We start from the raw sequence: 15,119 nt of genomic DNA, 5'->3' as shown, positions 1-15,119 counted from the left end.
GCAATCACAAATGAGGTGTGTGTCTGGTTGGTCATTGTGATAAAAGAACTCTGGACTAGATGGACCTTTGGCCTGAATTAGCAAGGGTCTTCTTACAGCTCAGCAGCCCATTTGTCCCTGAACCCACTTGACTTGACCTACTCCATGCTTATTAAATAACATATATTAAGTTCTCATGTAGTTAGATAAACAAACCCAAGTGTGGAGTACTTATCTGTTCGATCAAGTGTGGACGTGTATAGAGAGAGATGTATCCTTCAAAATAAAATCCTAAATTGAACAAGTTAATATATTTCCCCCCACCTTAGCTGAAGGACAATTATTTGCTTTAAAAGTTTGAATAATTGAAATTGGATAATATAAATTGTAGCCATGATCCAATCCATTGCTTAAGAAGCAGGCATTCTGTGATAGAAGTGGGAGTTGCTGGCATTTAATTGTGCTTGTGTACTGACACAGTAGATTACTAAATTTCATATTTAACCAGCTCTAGCATCTCCACTATTTTTTATGTACAATCAGATGTAACTTTTGCAAAAGTTGAAATTAAAAGAGGGAAAGCTTCCCAAGTTCAACATGTTTATTTGATACATGAACTTCCACAGTTACATGGTAAAAGACATTATGTTTATATGAAAGCATTTTGGAGATGAAGAATCTTGATGATTTGGGTGGGGATGGGGGCCTCATGGCAGAAGAGAGGAAGGGGAAGTTCCATTTGCTTGGGCAGAAATCCATTATACCGGCAGGCTGACACTATTAGAGGTGACCCTATATTATATATGCATTATTGTATTTAATTTAGTTTCGTTTGGAAATGAAATAGTAAGGGTGTTGGGCAGGAGGGCATTCTCCCCTGTGTAGTTAGCTGAATGCTGTTGGATTCATGTTGCAACCAGCCTAAGAGACATATGAGCTTGACAGATCAAAATCCTGAAGAACAGGTGTAGATCTCCTGAGATTGTATCTCATAGGCTAGTCATTGTGCATTAATTACAATTGGCTATTTGTACAGCAGACTTTTACTTCAGTGCTGCACTTCTAGCTATGTCTGTGGTAGAGTGCTCTTTCTCGTTGTTTGCCAAAGCATTTTTGTATGGTGCAAATGCTGCTGATGTGTCAGAAGTATGCTTTATCTGAGATCTTAAAAAGTATGTGCTTTGTGACTGCAAATGCTATTTTAATTAGTTTTTGTACCGACATAATTAGCTGTGCCATGCATTGGATTTTAAAAATACTATTTTAATTCATCACTACTGGATTTTTAGTTATAAAGAATAATTTTATTTGTTTCAGGTTTGATTCTTTGAACAAATGACTATTGTTTATTTTATTTACTTAAAACTATGAGGCTGCTAATTTGTTTCTGAATAAAACACAGGTTTGTCCAGAAATCAAAGACTATGTTATTTGCAGGCCACAAGCAAACATTCTGTTTTAGCAGGCATTTTATGTAAATTTTCTTTTTGTATGATTAATTTTTATTGTTTTATCCACTGTATGCTTTTTGAAATCTTATTGCACATGGCTTAGAAACTTTGTTGATTCAGTGATATATAAATAGCTGAAATAAATAATAAATAAGGTGTTCAGGTATATTATAATCTTCATGCCTAGACTAACAAAGAACTGACAGTTTCAAGTGAATTGTTCAAACATTCAACACCAGTGATTCAGAAATGGTATTTTCTTGTGAAAAAGGCATGGGGACTTGTTTTCTCTAACCATCTAATATCCAATTGCAAGGGCTGCAAAGGCAATAGAGCGTATTATCTAATGCCTCCTTCCATTATTCTTCAATTTAATTAGGGCAGTCAGCTACTTATCTTTAGCAACCATGAAGTGTTGCACTTTCAGCTTCATCCTGCAAGGAGATTATTCATCCATCTGACTTGTTAGGCACCCATTCATCCTGTTTACTAGGCACCCATTCATCCTTATGCCTCCAGTGACTTTGCTTACTACAGTATTCAGATACTATCATTCCTCGGGATGTTGGGGATAAAGTGAAAGACTGGATTAATGCTGGGAACAGACAACTGCTGTTTAAAATCCATGATTATACTGTTAAAATAGAATTGATGGCTACTCTGATCAGGGTTTTTTTCTATGACCTTGAATACCCTTCGGCTGGCCATCCATTCAAGCTGTAGGGGTGAAAGTTTATATCTCACTAAACATCCTACAACAATATTTAATAGTCAAAACTGGTTCACAGAAAAGTCAAATCTTATATGTAACTCTTATGATGTGTTTCATTAAAAACTCACACAAAACCATGGGGGTTACTTTGTTTGAAATGCTGTATATATAAAGCTTCCTTTATATTTTTTTTACTTGCAATAATCCACTTGCCCAACATAAGAAGTAATTCATTTAGGGTCTTTTCAAATGTGAGAGACTTGTTCAGTTTATGCACTTAGTACAGATCCAGCACCAGTAGGTTGCAAAGTAATGGTAACCTATATGGGGAATGGCAATGGTGATATAATGCTTTCTTCCAAGAGACTGAGAACATGACATTACATCACATTTATAATATAGTCATAATTTATAATATAACCATAAGCTTCAAAATATTTGTTGTGGCTTTGGATGCCATTCATGATATGACAGAAATAAAATATTCTGTTCTAATAATTTTTCAAGATTCAGGGTCGTTTCATATGTTCTTGGATATAGCTGACACTGTGAACTTTTCTAATGTTTACACTGTTAGGACACAGTTCAATTTTAATTAGCTTTTTACATCACTAACATATTTTAGGAAAAACAAACTCCCGCTAGATTTTTTACATTGTTGTAGTGGGGAAAGTTTCAGGAAATTATCCAACTCTTATGCAATACTTAGCAACTATGAGATTTAAAATGAAACTACTGCAGTGGCCTGATACCAGAAATGATGTGTCACATCCTATCTAGTTACAGTGAATATTATAACAGTGTATTAAGTATCCAGTCACTAATGTAAAATTGATAATGCAAAACATACCCTTAGTAGTTGAATGTTTAGTATTGTAATGATAAAATTAATTGTTAATGTTGTTTGTAAGCAACAAAGTGTTGGCTATGATTGCACAAACCAAGAAATAATAATCTGGTTCTCTGAATTATCTGAAATTACAACTTGATCCCCTTCTTGATTTAGGACAGTTAAGTAATATAACATCATGCCATAGCATTAAGCAGATTCCCTAGCAGCATTAAGGATTTTCCAGGGGTTTTTTATCAGCACAGAGCAAAATCCTCATTCAGTTAAATTATGTAATGTATTATAAATACAGTTTTATTAATAAATGCCATGCAGATGATGGAAGCTGCTTGGGACAGCCTTTTTTAATGAAAGTTTGTAGAACACATTTTGCTTTCTATTTTGAACATTATTACACAGGACGAATCATCTATAGCTAGTGTTCACTGCAGTGGCCAACCAGGTGCCACTGGCAAGCCCTCAAATAGGACCTGAATGGTGCTCTCCCAACTTGTAATTCCCAGCATCTGCTCATAGCTGTCAACTTTTTCCTTTTTTTAAAGGAAATTAACTTATTCCAAATAGGATTCCTTGCAAGAAAAGGAAAAAGTTGACAGCTATGCATCTGCTTCAGCAAGACTTGTACTTCTGCATGCTTGGTAGTTCTGTATCTAGCAATGCTTTCAGCCAGTTCCCCCAGAACAGATGTTAAGCAAACAAGCCTGTAATTTCAATGATCTCCCCTGGATATCTTTTTGAAAGTTTGTGTTATATTGGCCTCCTCAGTCCTCTGGTATGGAGGCTAATCTTAAGGACAAATTACATAATTTTGTTAGAAGAACAGCAATTTCACATTTGAGTTCTTTAAATACTCTCAGGTGGATGCTATCCAGACCGTATGATTTGTCTGTTTTTATTTTGTTAGGAAGACCTAAAATTGCATCTTTTGTCGCCACTATTTGCCTTTTTTCCTGTGAAAGTCAGTTCAGGCGCTGGGAGCTGCCCTATATATTCTGCTGTGAAGACTGCACCTTCATTCAGCTTCTTTGCCATCTCTTTTCCTCTGTTAGCACACCTCTGCCTCACTTGTCACCCAAAGATCCTAACACATTCCTGCGGGACTCCTAAAATTTTATAGTTTAACTGTGTGCTCCTTAAATTATTTTTCTAGCACCCCCTATTGTCTGATTGAATTTGTTTGCCAGCATTTGTATTACTTTTTCCCTCCTTGTTTGAACAATACTTCCATTTTCTAAAGGGAACCTTCTTGTCCTTAATAGCTTCTTTGACTCTGCTCATTAACTAACCACACCGGCAGCTTCTTGACTCAGGTGGTACCTTTTCTGATCTGTGGTTTACATTCTGGCTGAGCTTCTAATATTATGGTTTTAAACAACTTCCAAGCTTTTTGGAGAGATTTGATCCTCTTAACTTTGCCTTTCAACTTCCTTTTTACCAATCCCCTCAGTTTGGGGAAGTTTCCTCTTTCGAAGTGAAACGAGGCTGTTGGATATTTTTGGCAATTGACCATGTACATATATATTAAATTTGATAGAACTATGGTCACTGCCTTCAATCAGTACAGCAACTTACACCTCTCACCTTAAAGAACTTGCTTCATGCTACTACTAGCCTCACCTTAAATCTCTTTATATTTGTTTTAAAATACCGTATTGTGCTTGTTGCTGTATTTATTTCTTTTACACTACCTCTCACTATAGTTGTGCAGGGAGGTATTCTTAATTCTATTCATACTCAACAAAGGGATGTCTCTTATCCTAGCTGGCTAACTAAAAAAATGAAGGGAAAATCTGTTCTAGAAAGACCAAATAAATTTTATTTTAAGCTTATCATTTATTTACTATTTCAGAGCCATTACTAGATTTCAGTCAAAGTCATCCCCAAAATGGAAGTAATGGAGTGTTGTGTGTTCATCTGTAAATTCAGGGTAATTCTAGCTTCAGTGAATGCAGATAATTCCATGGAATGTTTTGTCATAGCTTTTTGCAGAAAACAGCTAAGCATACTGACTAGTATTTTATGTGAATGTTCGTAATTGGCCAATTATGTAGAGGAGCAATTCTCAAGTGAATATGTCCAGCAGGTGGATTATTGGACATTACAATGTTATTTTGATTTCAGTTCAACCTTAGCAGTAACCTATTTTTGTAAAATAGAAATCGTGACTTGTCCAACAAAATTGTTAAGAAGGTGAGTGACATATTGATAAAATGATGTGGCCTGATATATTAGGCATTCAGTGAGTTGGTGCATAGAGACAAACATTTCTCAAGAATAGAAGCAGAGAACAGAAAGCAAGAAAAGCAGCCATTTTGAGGAGTACACACAGTGTTAAATATAATTTCCCCATATTTTGGTCTGCTATGGCATCATTTACAGAGCTTGTACTAGGACCACATTACAGGAGCAATAAGTTGGAAGTAGAATATCTGTTTTATATTCACAAGTTTTAGATTTAATCCTAGCACTGCCAGTTAACGGATTTCTGGTTGAGAAAGACCTCTATCTGAGAACTAAAAATTGAGAAGTTGTACTACTGTGTTATTCTGCAGTCACTTTTAGACCACCACAATGGAAGACAGCTCCTTATCATCTTAGAAAATAATTCACACAGAAGGATTAGTGAAATGAAATGAAACAAAAAAAACAAAACAAAACAAAAACTGTTCTGTGTTCTATAATTCAGGAGCTGGAATTATTCATTGATATTTAAAATATCAAACGAGTTGAGGCCCCAGAGGCAGCTTAGTTAATTGACTTGTTTTGACATCCTTTGGTGCTTTCATATTAATTGATGTTTCTTTTTTCAGAAGTTTCTTTTTTGTAGTCCTTACTATTTATATGACATTCAATGAAAGCTGCCTCCATTCTATCTAGTGCCCAGTTCTGCTGGTCTTTATATGACTTTTGTGTTCTGCTGGTCTTTATATGACTTTATATGACTTTACGCTGCTTAATGGCTGCTACTTTTTATGATCTCTCATTGTACCATTTTAAATAACAAAATGTGTACTTTTAATTTAAAATAAAAGGATTAGCTCTTTCTGCTCACACACCATAAAGGAGATTAAGTAGAGTTGTAAAGTTCACTAGGAAGTTGTGAGGAGAAATTTGGATGCAAGGTAGGTTTAAGTCTGCTAGTTAGGTGTAACTGTTCAACAAATACCTGCTGTGCATACCAGAAGCTGTGTGCCTTCTGCTTGGTATTACCATTTACTTTCTCATTCCTGTATCACTTCCTCACTTTCCCAAGTAGACAGATCATGTTTTTTAAACTCTTTTGGACTTAAAATTGCTTGTTGTTCAGCAGAACAAGGAGCAAATATATGTTCTGCCTTACCACTGAATAAGATCTTATCCCATCACTTGTGGATTTTTAGGAGACATTGAAATGGTATATTTGCAACTACATATCTACTAATCTGCTTTTAAAAACTGTAAAGGTTGTTTTTCCTGGAGACAAGATTATGCCAGTGTCCACATTCTTCATTGCCTAAAGGATACAGACACACTAGTTTATGAATACTGTAATGTGACTTTGTGCATTTGAGTGTAAATAGCACTGGTAGCATTACTACTTTTCTGTAATCCAGTACAGATAGATTCCTGTGCCTGTCAACAATCTGAATATCCTTGTTTGGTTGTACCGCAGCTTGTTGCGTTTGCTCAGCTAATCCATGATATGATGACGATATGTCAGCTCATTGCACTCAGTTTGGACTAACTCACAGTAATACTAGGAATTTTAATCACTGCAGACATACCTTAAAAAGAGGTACAAGATATGTTTATCTCCCAAAATGTTCGCTTTCTGTCGTAGTTAGTGTTAGCATAGATATATGTTGCACAGAAACTGAAAAAATATGTCAGTGAACTTTGCACTAGATGAAACACTCTAATTATCTGACTGCATTAAACAGGTAGTAAGATTAAACAGGTAATAAACCAAGAAAGTAATGCACTTTAAATATTTTCATAACTCCTCCTTTCTAATAAAACTTGTTTCTTGGTTTACTGAGGGAGTTCACACGAGTACTTTCCAAACAGAAAGATTAACAGTCCTTCAGCCGAAGAGTTTAAACAAAGATTAATTCCCCCTGTGCATACTGTTCTCAAGGATGTTGAAGAAAAGTGATGTGCCAACAAAGAGAATAATGTCTGTGCTACTGGAATTGCTGTTTTGATTATTTTGGCTTTGGAATAAACTAAATGTATTTATTTTATTTACTTATTAAATTTCTATACCGCCCTTCATCCAAGGATCACAGGGCGGTTTACAATATAGAAATACAAAAATATATACCATAGTAACAAACAAAAACAATGCTCCCCCCAAATACATAAACAGTTTTAAAAGGCCATAGATTGTTTAATTAGCCCAAGGTATGGGATAAGAAGAACGTTTTTGCTTGGTACCTAACAGTATGTAACAAAGGTGTCAGGTGAGTCTCCCCAAGGAAAATATTCCACAAATGGGGAGCCAGTACAGAAAAGGCCCCTTCTCAATTTGCTGCCCTCTGGACCCCTCATGGAGGAGGCACAAGAAGAATGGCCTCAAATGATGATCTCAGGGTCTGGTTCAGTTCATATGGGGAGGGGTAAATTGTTATCTCAGTGATGCATTAAATAAGTCTTTTAATATAGAATCATAGAATTGTAGAGTTGGAAGGAACCCCAAGGGTCATCTAGACCAACCCCCTGCATTACAGGAATCTGAATGCAGTCTCCCATCCAATTTGAAACTGTACCGGATTGGCTTAGCTTTGCAAATATGCTAGCAGTTTTATTGATGCACCACTGCTTAGCAATGTCATGGACATTCAAAATGACATTGTAATCCTATACATATCTGCTCTACTTCTAAATAGATATATATAGGATTACATTGTCAATTAGCCTCATTGAATTCAGTGGGACTAACTCTCAAGTACATAGGACCACAACCTGAAAAATCTGACTCTTTAGATTGTGTGACTTGCTCCTCTGTCGTGTTTTATCACACACCTGTGAATGCATGAAAACACTCCTAAATGGAAGTTAATTCTGTTATTAAACAACAACAATTCATCTGTAGGGCTGCTGTGTTACATTATCAATGTTAGGACAATTCCCTTATTAGGCCATCCAAAACACCACAAAATAATGTGCAATCTTTCAAGTTCTCCATTACTTTTCATTAGACCAGATGATAAATAGACCATTAGTGGGTGGAGGAATAAAAGTTATTTTTGTTGATGTTGAAGCCTTGGAAACTGTACCTGGTCACAGTCTTAAGATGAAAGTTCTTAACCTGAAGCACTATTTCTGGGTTAGCGGAGTCTGTAACCTGAAGCGTATGTAACCCGAGGTACCACTGTATTATAAAAGAGAAATTATTTGCTTATACAGTGGTACCTCGGGTTACATACGCTTCAGGTTACATAGGCTTCAGGTTACAGACTCCACTAACCCAGAAATAGTACCTCGGGTTAAGAACTTTGCTTCAGGATGAGAACAGAAATCGTGCTCCGGCGGTGTGGCAGCAGTGGGAGGCCCCATTAGCTAAAGTGGTGCTTCAGGTTAAGAACAGTTTCGGGTTAAGAACGGACCCCCGGAACGAATTAAGTACTTAACCCGAGATACCACTGTACTCTCATTTCTGATAGTCTGCTGAATGCACAAACATAGTATGTGGGACTGGCCTGCCTGCTACCTCCTTTGACATGTATAACAGATAAATGGAGGGCTAGGCAGAAGAATGATTTGATTGGTTTTAATAGAATGTTTGTGACTGCTTTTGCTGTGGTATAATTTTTCTGCAACTTAGAAAACTTAAGCAGTGTGCACACCATACATTAACCGCCCCCCATCCTAAGAAGTGTAGTTTACCCCTCACAGAGCTATAATTCCCAGCACCCTTAACAAGCTACAGTTCCTTTTATTCCGTTGGGTGTGATGTGCTTATATGTATGGCACATACACAGCCTTAGTTTTCAAACAATGTAAGAATCAAGTGTAGGTGAATCAACTTGGCAGGTCCTTTAACACAGCAGGGTGAAGGGTACTTGGTATTACAGATTATATCCCACTCCTTAGAAACTTACACAAATATATTTGGAGCTACTCTGACTCTTCTTGGCCGCAGACTTATTTGGGCCTCAGACTTATAAAGAGATTACCAGCTCCAAGGAAAAGTCAGATAATTACAAGTGTGGCAGAAAAACAGCCTTTTAAATGTTTATAAGTACAGCTATGCCTTGGAGCTTTGTCACTTTAATTATGAACATGGACAAGCTCAGGAAGAGGGCAAGCACACAGACAATGCCCTATTATATGTAATAAGTGAGGGAGAATGGCATGCATTATAAACATTAACACGTGTTTCAAAATGACTGAAAAATAAAAATAGTTTTTAAAAGTTCATTTTAGAAAGCATATACTGTCTGTGATATGACTGGAAATCACATAAATGCATCAGCTATAGGGTGTCGCTGTTTGTACTAGTGGCAAGAAAAATAAGGGCAACCTTTCTGGATAGTGCAAGTGCTAAACCCCTGGGATGCTGACTAGAAGGAATGTTTTTAAATTTTAGATATTGTAGAATTTGTCCTGGTCTGGTGCATGAAATGTCTTTTGTTTTATAGTTGTGTGATTTGTGCTCATGCTGCATTGTGATGGCCATTGGCTATAAACAATAAAATTTACTGGAACAGACTGACAGAAAGTAAAAGTTCTCAGGAGAATTAAATCACCAATATTACTCATATTCTTCTCCTAAAAATAATTCATTTAGTCCATGACCTTTATTAAACCAAACAGAAAAATATGCCAACTAGATGTTTCCAGACCAAGCCTGCCATTAAGCAAGTCAGTTGTAGCAAAAGAAGGTGTGGTTTGGGGCACGTCCATCCCTCAGCTGGAAGAATGCAACTGAAGCAGAGAGAGTGAAATACAGTATCAGTGCCAGCTGTCCATAAAATAGTGGTTACAAAGGAATCAAGCACAATCTCTCTTCTTGGCTTGAACAGAGGGGCTGCAATGGCAGATATTCAGCACCTGCAATGATTTTGTTTCAACCTTGAAGCCATTGCAGGTGCTTGTCTTGGGCTCAGGAGAGGGTCCTAGGAAGCCATCTTCATAGCTGAGATAAAGTTGCTGGAACATGTGGGCTTGTTCACCCCTTCAGCCCATGATGCCATTTCCTATTATGGGAGGAAAACTGGACTTGGAAGATGTTCAACTGAGAGTACATGTCTTCCAAATCCATTTCGTCATGACCCCATCACTTTCAGATCCTAGCTGGAGAACAGAAAGTTAGAGCAATCATGTTCTTCTTTAGGCTAACTATTGCTAAAAGCTTGCTTCTGCATGCTACTTTCTGCTACCCATGTTTGTTTCCTGACCACCCCTTAATCCTGTAGGTTTGGGGCAGTGTGCTTTTGCAAGTGAGTCTGGAATTCTAATAATAATGGTAATAAACAGTGTTTTTTATGCATGCCTCTGGGTGTCCCCACTTGGCTGTAGGGACCCATTCTAGAACTTTCCCCTCTTCCGTTTGGGGCTCACAGGTTGAGGGCCGGCCCAATACATTTTGGCACCTGAGATAAACCACAAAATGGTGCCCCCCTTCCCACCAGAGTGGAAGGGGTGAGTGAACATCTACATCAGGAACAAGGGGAAGAATAAAGCCCTAGATTGGGATCTGGTGCCCCTGTGGATTCTGCCACCTGAGGCAGTCACCACACCTTGCCTCATGAGTGGACTGGCCCTTCACAGGGGAAATCCCATAGAAAGAGTGCTGCTGAAATGGCACAAAGGCTGTTACTCCAGTAAAAGTCATACTACATTTTAATATTAAAGTATGTTTACTGAACATGCTATATAAAAAAGTAACCATTTGTTTTCTGTGAATTATAGTGTACATCTTATTTCTTATTACCTTAATAAGCTCAACATCGTTACATTGTCTTAGTTTTCAAGGTGTAAACATTAAATGCATACACTAACATACCTCATTCTTTTCTTGTGGTTTCAAAACAACCCTCACGAGCAGGATTTAGAGAGTTTGAATATTGGCATCTCATTAATACTGATATTTCCATTTTTGTGCTATATTTGATATCTTTCTGTTTAACAGTGATATAACAGAAAATGTATTTCATGGTTGATATTGTAGCAGTTAATAGTAGCAAAATATTAGTACCTATATATCTAATATGATGTAATCCTTCTTTTCAGGTAATAGAATCATTGGGAATTATTATTTATAAAGCACTGGACTATGGCTTGAAAGAGAATGAAGAGCGAGAGCTAAGCCCCCCCTTGGAACAGCTTATTGATCATATGACCAACACAGTAGAAGCAGATGGGAGCAAAGATGAAGGTTATGAGGCTCTGGATGAAGGAGTAGAAGAAGAAAATGACAAGGGAGACGTTGAAGTTATACATTCTTATCGAGATGTCATGAAGGTACAGACTGGTTATCTTATATTGTTATTTATATTGTTTAGTACCTTTTAACTGCAATACTGATGGTTGTAGTTCAAACACTGGTCACATTATCTCCAACACACATAATGTTTGCTTAACCCTTTTGATTTCAGCAGACTTCAGTGCACACTTTAGTACTTCATTGGGTTGTAGCTACCTTGCATATATTTATTTCTCACATGAAATTTCCTGATAATTCTAGACTTTTGCACATATTAAAACTGCATAAGGACTCAGTATAGATTCCTATGACATACTATGGTTGTATTATGGATCATCATCAGAGGCTCTTCTTCGTGGGTCTCTGTGACTTGAAAATGGGCCTTTCCTGCAGTGGCTCCCCACTTGTGGAGGGAGACTTGCTTGACACCTTGGTTACATGTTTTTGTCTGGCACCTGAATATATGTACTTATGTATTTCTGTGGTTTTTTTAACTGATTGTGCCAGTTCCCTATGGAACAGGAATGAAGTAGATGGCTTAAAATGCAAAAGGAACATATGAAAGGAGGTTCTCTTTAACTCACTGGTGAGAGTTTCTTCCAGTCTCAGAGTGCTTCCAGACTGTTGCTATATTCAGGTGTGATTCAGTCACTTAGTGGCAAATTCAGTCCATGTATTTAAAGTTGATTTGGAGAACTTTTACAGCATACCCAATTCCTTCCAAAATTGGACTTTTTACCACAAGGGAAAGTGATGGAGAGATACACTGGAAAATGTGGGGAAGTATTTGCTTGATGCAACATTGTCTAATCTCCCTTCAAACAACTGCTTTGATATTTTATCTACAGTCAAGCAATATATAAATTTTACGAAATAATAGATTAGAATGAATGCTCAATAAATAGCCACATTGTCTAATCTCCCCACAAACAAACTAGGATGAATGATTCAAGAAACAGGTGGTCTGGAAGTAACCACAGGGAGAAAAATGGCTCTGGAAAAGAGGTTCCAGGGAAAAGGGAAAGTGAGGGAAGGTGTTCAGCAACCTCTTCTTACCTGTGCCTTCTGCTCTTTGAATTTCCCCCAGTCAGACTTCTCACTTTTATAGGGATTTGACTGCAACCCAGTTTTAATTTGTGGGTCTGTTACTAGTGTGTCTTGTTTGAACTTTATTGGCCTTCAGGCATTTTATTGATATCTGTAGTACATTTGAGTGCACTGCTAATGCTGCACATAAAAAGACAATTTGTCCACAGTTTTTTCATACAAGTAGATCTGTGGAATTAGTTTTGTGGTATTATTTTTGCTACACCCTTTATAGAGATAGTGTGCTGCTAAAGCATATTTATAGCTGGTTATAGATTATGTAACAGTGACAGGGGTGGCACTGTAGGTTAAACCACTGAGCCTAGGGCTTGCCAATTAGAAGGTCGGCAGTTCGAATCCCCACGATGGGGTGAGTTCCCAATGCTCGGTCCCTACTCCTGCCAACCTAGCAGTTCAAAAGCACGTCAAAGTGCAAGTAGATAAATAGGTACCACTCCTGCGGGAAGGTAAACGGCGTTTCTGTGCACTGCTCTGGTTCGCCAGAAGCGGCTTAGTCATGCTGGCCACATGACCTGGAAGCTGTACGCCGGCTCCCTCGGCCAGTAAAGCAAGATGAGCGCCGCAACTGGACCTAACAGTCAGGGGTCCCTTTACCTTTTATAGATTATGTACCTGTGACACGCTCTCTTAGGGAGTAGTCCTAAATATGGGAAGCCAGTGTAATTAAGCCACTTTAAATTAAGTCAGTATAAAGTGCACCAGATCCAAACTCCATCCTGAAGCCTGGCACAGGGAAAACAAGCCTTTAAAATAGCATCTGATTTGCACCACTCTTTTTTGCTGATGTATGTTCCGGTGGTTGCCAGGTCACGTAACCAAGCTGAACGGCGTTAGGATCCAGCATAAGACTTCCATTGCCTGGTCTTGCCCTCGCTACTCACCTGGAATGCCCATTTTTCAGGGCATGTGCTGGCATTAGTTCAGCCAGTCTCAGGTCAGTCGGCTTAGCCCCAGCTGGACTACAATGAGAAAGTTATACTGGAGTATCTCAGTCTGAGCCAGGATTGGTTACTTATGCCAGCGTAGTGTGACAGAGCTGTGAACCTGCTGGCTGAGCTGGAGATCTACTATATCTTAACTCAGTCTTCCCAGTGAATCTATTGTTAGACTTGCACCCTTACTCATAGCAGATCATTCTCATTTGCTGGTAGAAGTTCCATAAGCTATTTGCTTGCTGATTTGAACCTACCATTCTTCAAATATCTGTCTTTAAAGGGACAGAGAATGTTATTTTGGCTCTGTTCTGTTTTTTATTCAGCAGCTTGCCTAGAGTACAGATGCGATAACTGCTATGCAAATCCTCTTAGGAATTTCACCACTGCATTGATGTAATTTTCTCTCCAACCCACACACCTTCATCACATTCCACTTTCCTACAAACTCCTAACAGAGAATTCTGCATATCTGAACCAGATTAACATCTTAATGCATGTATTGTGTGGCAACAATTGAGTAGCACTATGCAGCATTGCACTGTAGTAGTATCTGATGACATTTTTTGTGTTGTGATATTTGTGTCAGTTCTATTTTATTAACACATTCATTACTGAGGGTGTATGCAACAAATTTAGTACCACTGTAAGGAAGATAGTTGGAGGCATGTGGGCTACTTTACTGCCCTTTCACTCATCCATGCCCTTTTCTCTCTCTCTCTTTTTTAGTTCTAGATAGCCTCTTTACAGTCAGTCTCAGGAAGGAGTAAAGCCTACCACATATGTATGGGCCATGAACTGTGAGTGAGCTGGAGTAGTGGGGAAGAGAGTTGGCTCTTTAGTCCTGAACTCAGACCAATCTTCTTTACCACCAAAATATGTTGATACTACATATTTTAGCTATGACAGATACAATCGAAGCAAGATACAGAACAGTTGAAGAGGGAGTAGCAGCTTTGTGGATATGAATTGTTCTACTGTATTTATTTAGTGTTGTCAGTTTACCTTCTCTCAGTCAGGCATGGATAATTCCTTCAGTGATGGGGGAAAAAGATTAATACATCAATCTGTATGTTCATGTTAGCATTTACTTTGCATTAAAGAAATGCATGTGGCTATATGTACTTTTCTAACAGGTTCATATGGGTGATAGCTACTGAAATATGCCAGTTACCTTTCCCAGTTGTGCAGATAACCATGGATCTGCCCTAGAACTGGGCCTCTGAGGATGGTCTCATGTCTGGGATATATGATGAAGCAAAGAATAACATGAGCATATGCGCAATGCCATGTTATTGAGTAACCATAAAAAGCTCCACCTGAAGGTGAAGAGATCTTGGTAACCTTGAGTATCTGCAATTCCTGCATGACAAATTGAGCACGACTCTGGTGGTAGTGTGTTGGATTAAGCTTTGACTATCTTTTCTGTTTCTGGATATGTAGTATACATCCACAGTGTTTGATGTAAAACTTCAGATACTTAAAACCTCAATACAAATTTATGTAATACTCTTTACACAGACTTTTAGAACTGAAAGTATTCAGGTCATCCATTAATTTGAATTATATTTCTAGTCCTGCTAATGTAACTCAAACCTCTTGACACATTGATCTTAAAGCTTTACAGTATTGCAGTATAAATCTTCAGTAGTCTGAAGAAGTTGCTGTATATTTATTT

General features: G+C 37.9%; 1 protein-coding gene across 6 annotated transcripts in view; it reads left to right on the top strand.

Annotated features, from left to right (window-relative positions):
- SPIRE1 (spire type actin nucleation factor 1) overlaps positions 1-15,119 on the top strand; it is an 86,681-nt gene that overhangs the window by 15,927 nt on the left and 55,635 nt on the right. For all 6 annotated transcript variants that reach the window (XM_081873528.1, XM_081873524.1, XM_081873526.1 and 3 more), the window contains exon 3: positions 11,210-11,440. In XM_081873528.1, the coding sequence (XP_081729654.1) occupies positions 11,210-11,440 (231 nt within the window). The remainder of the gene's footprint in view (positions 1-11,209; positions 11,441-15,119) is intronic.

Source organism: Podarcis erhardii, assembly GCF_964252035.2.
Source record: "Podarcis erhardii genome assembly, chromosome: 8".
In the NCBI taxonomy this organism is placed as follows: domain Eukaryota; kingdom Metazoa; phylum Chordata; class Lepidosauria; order Squamata; family Lacertidae; genus Podarcis; species Podarcis erhardii.
This window is presented reverse-complemented; position numbering and strand designations above follow the sequence as displayed.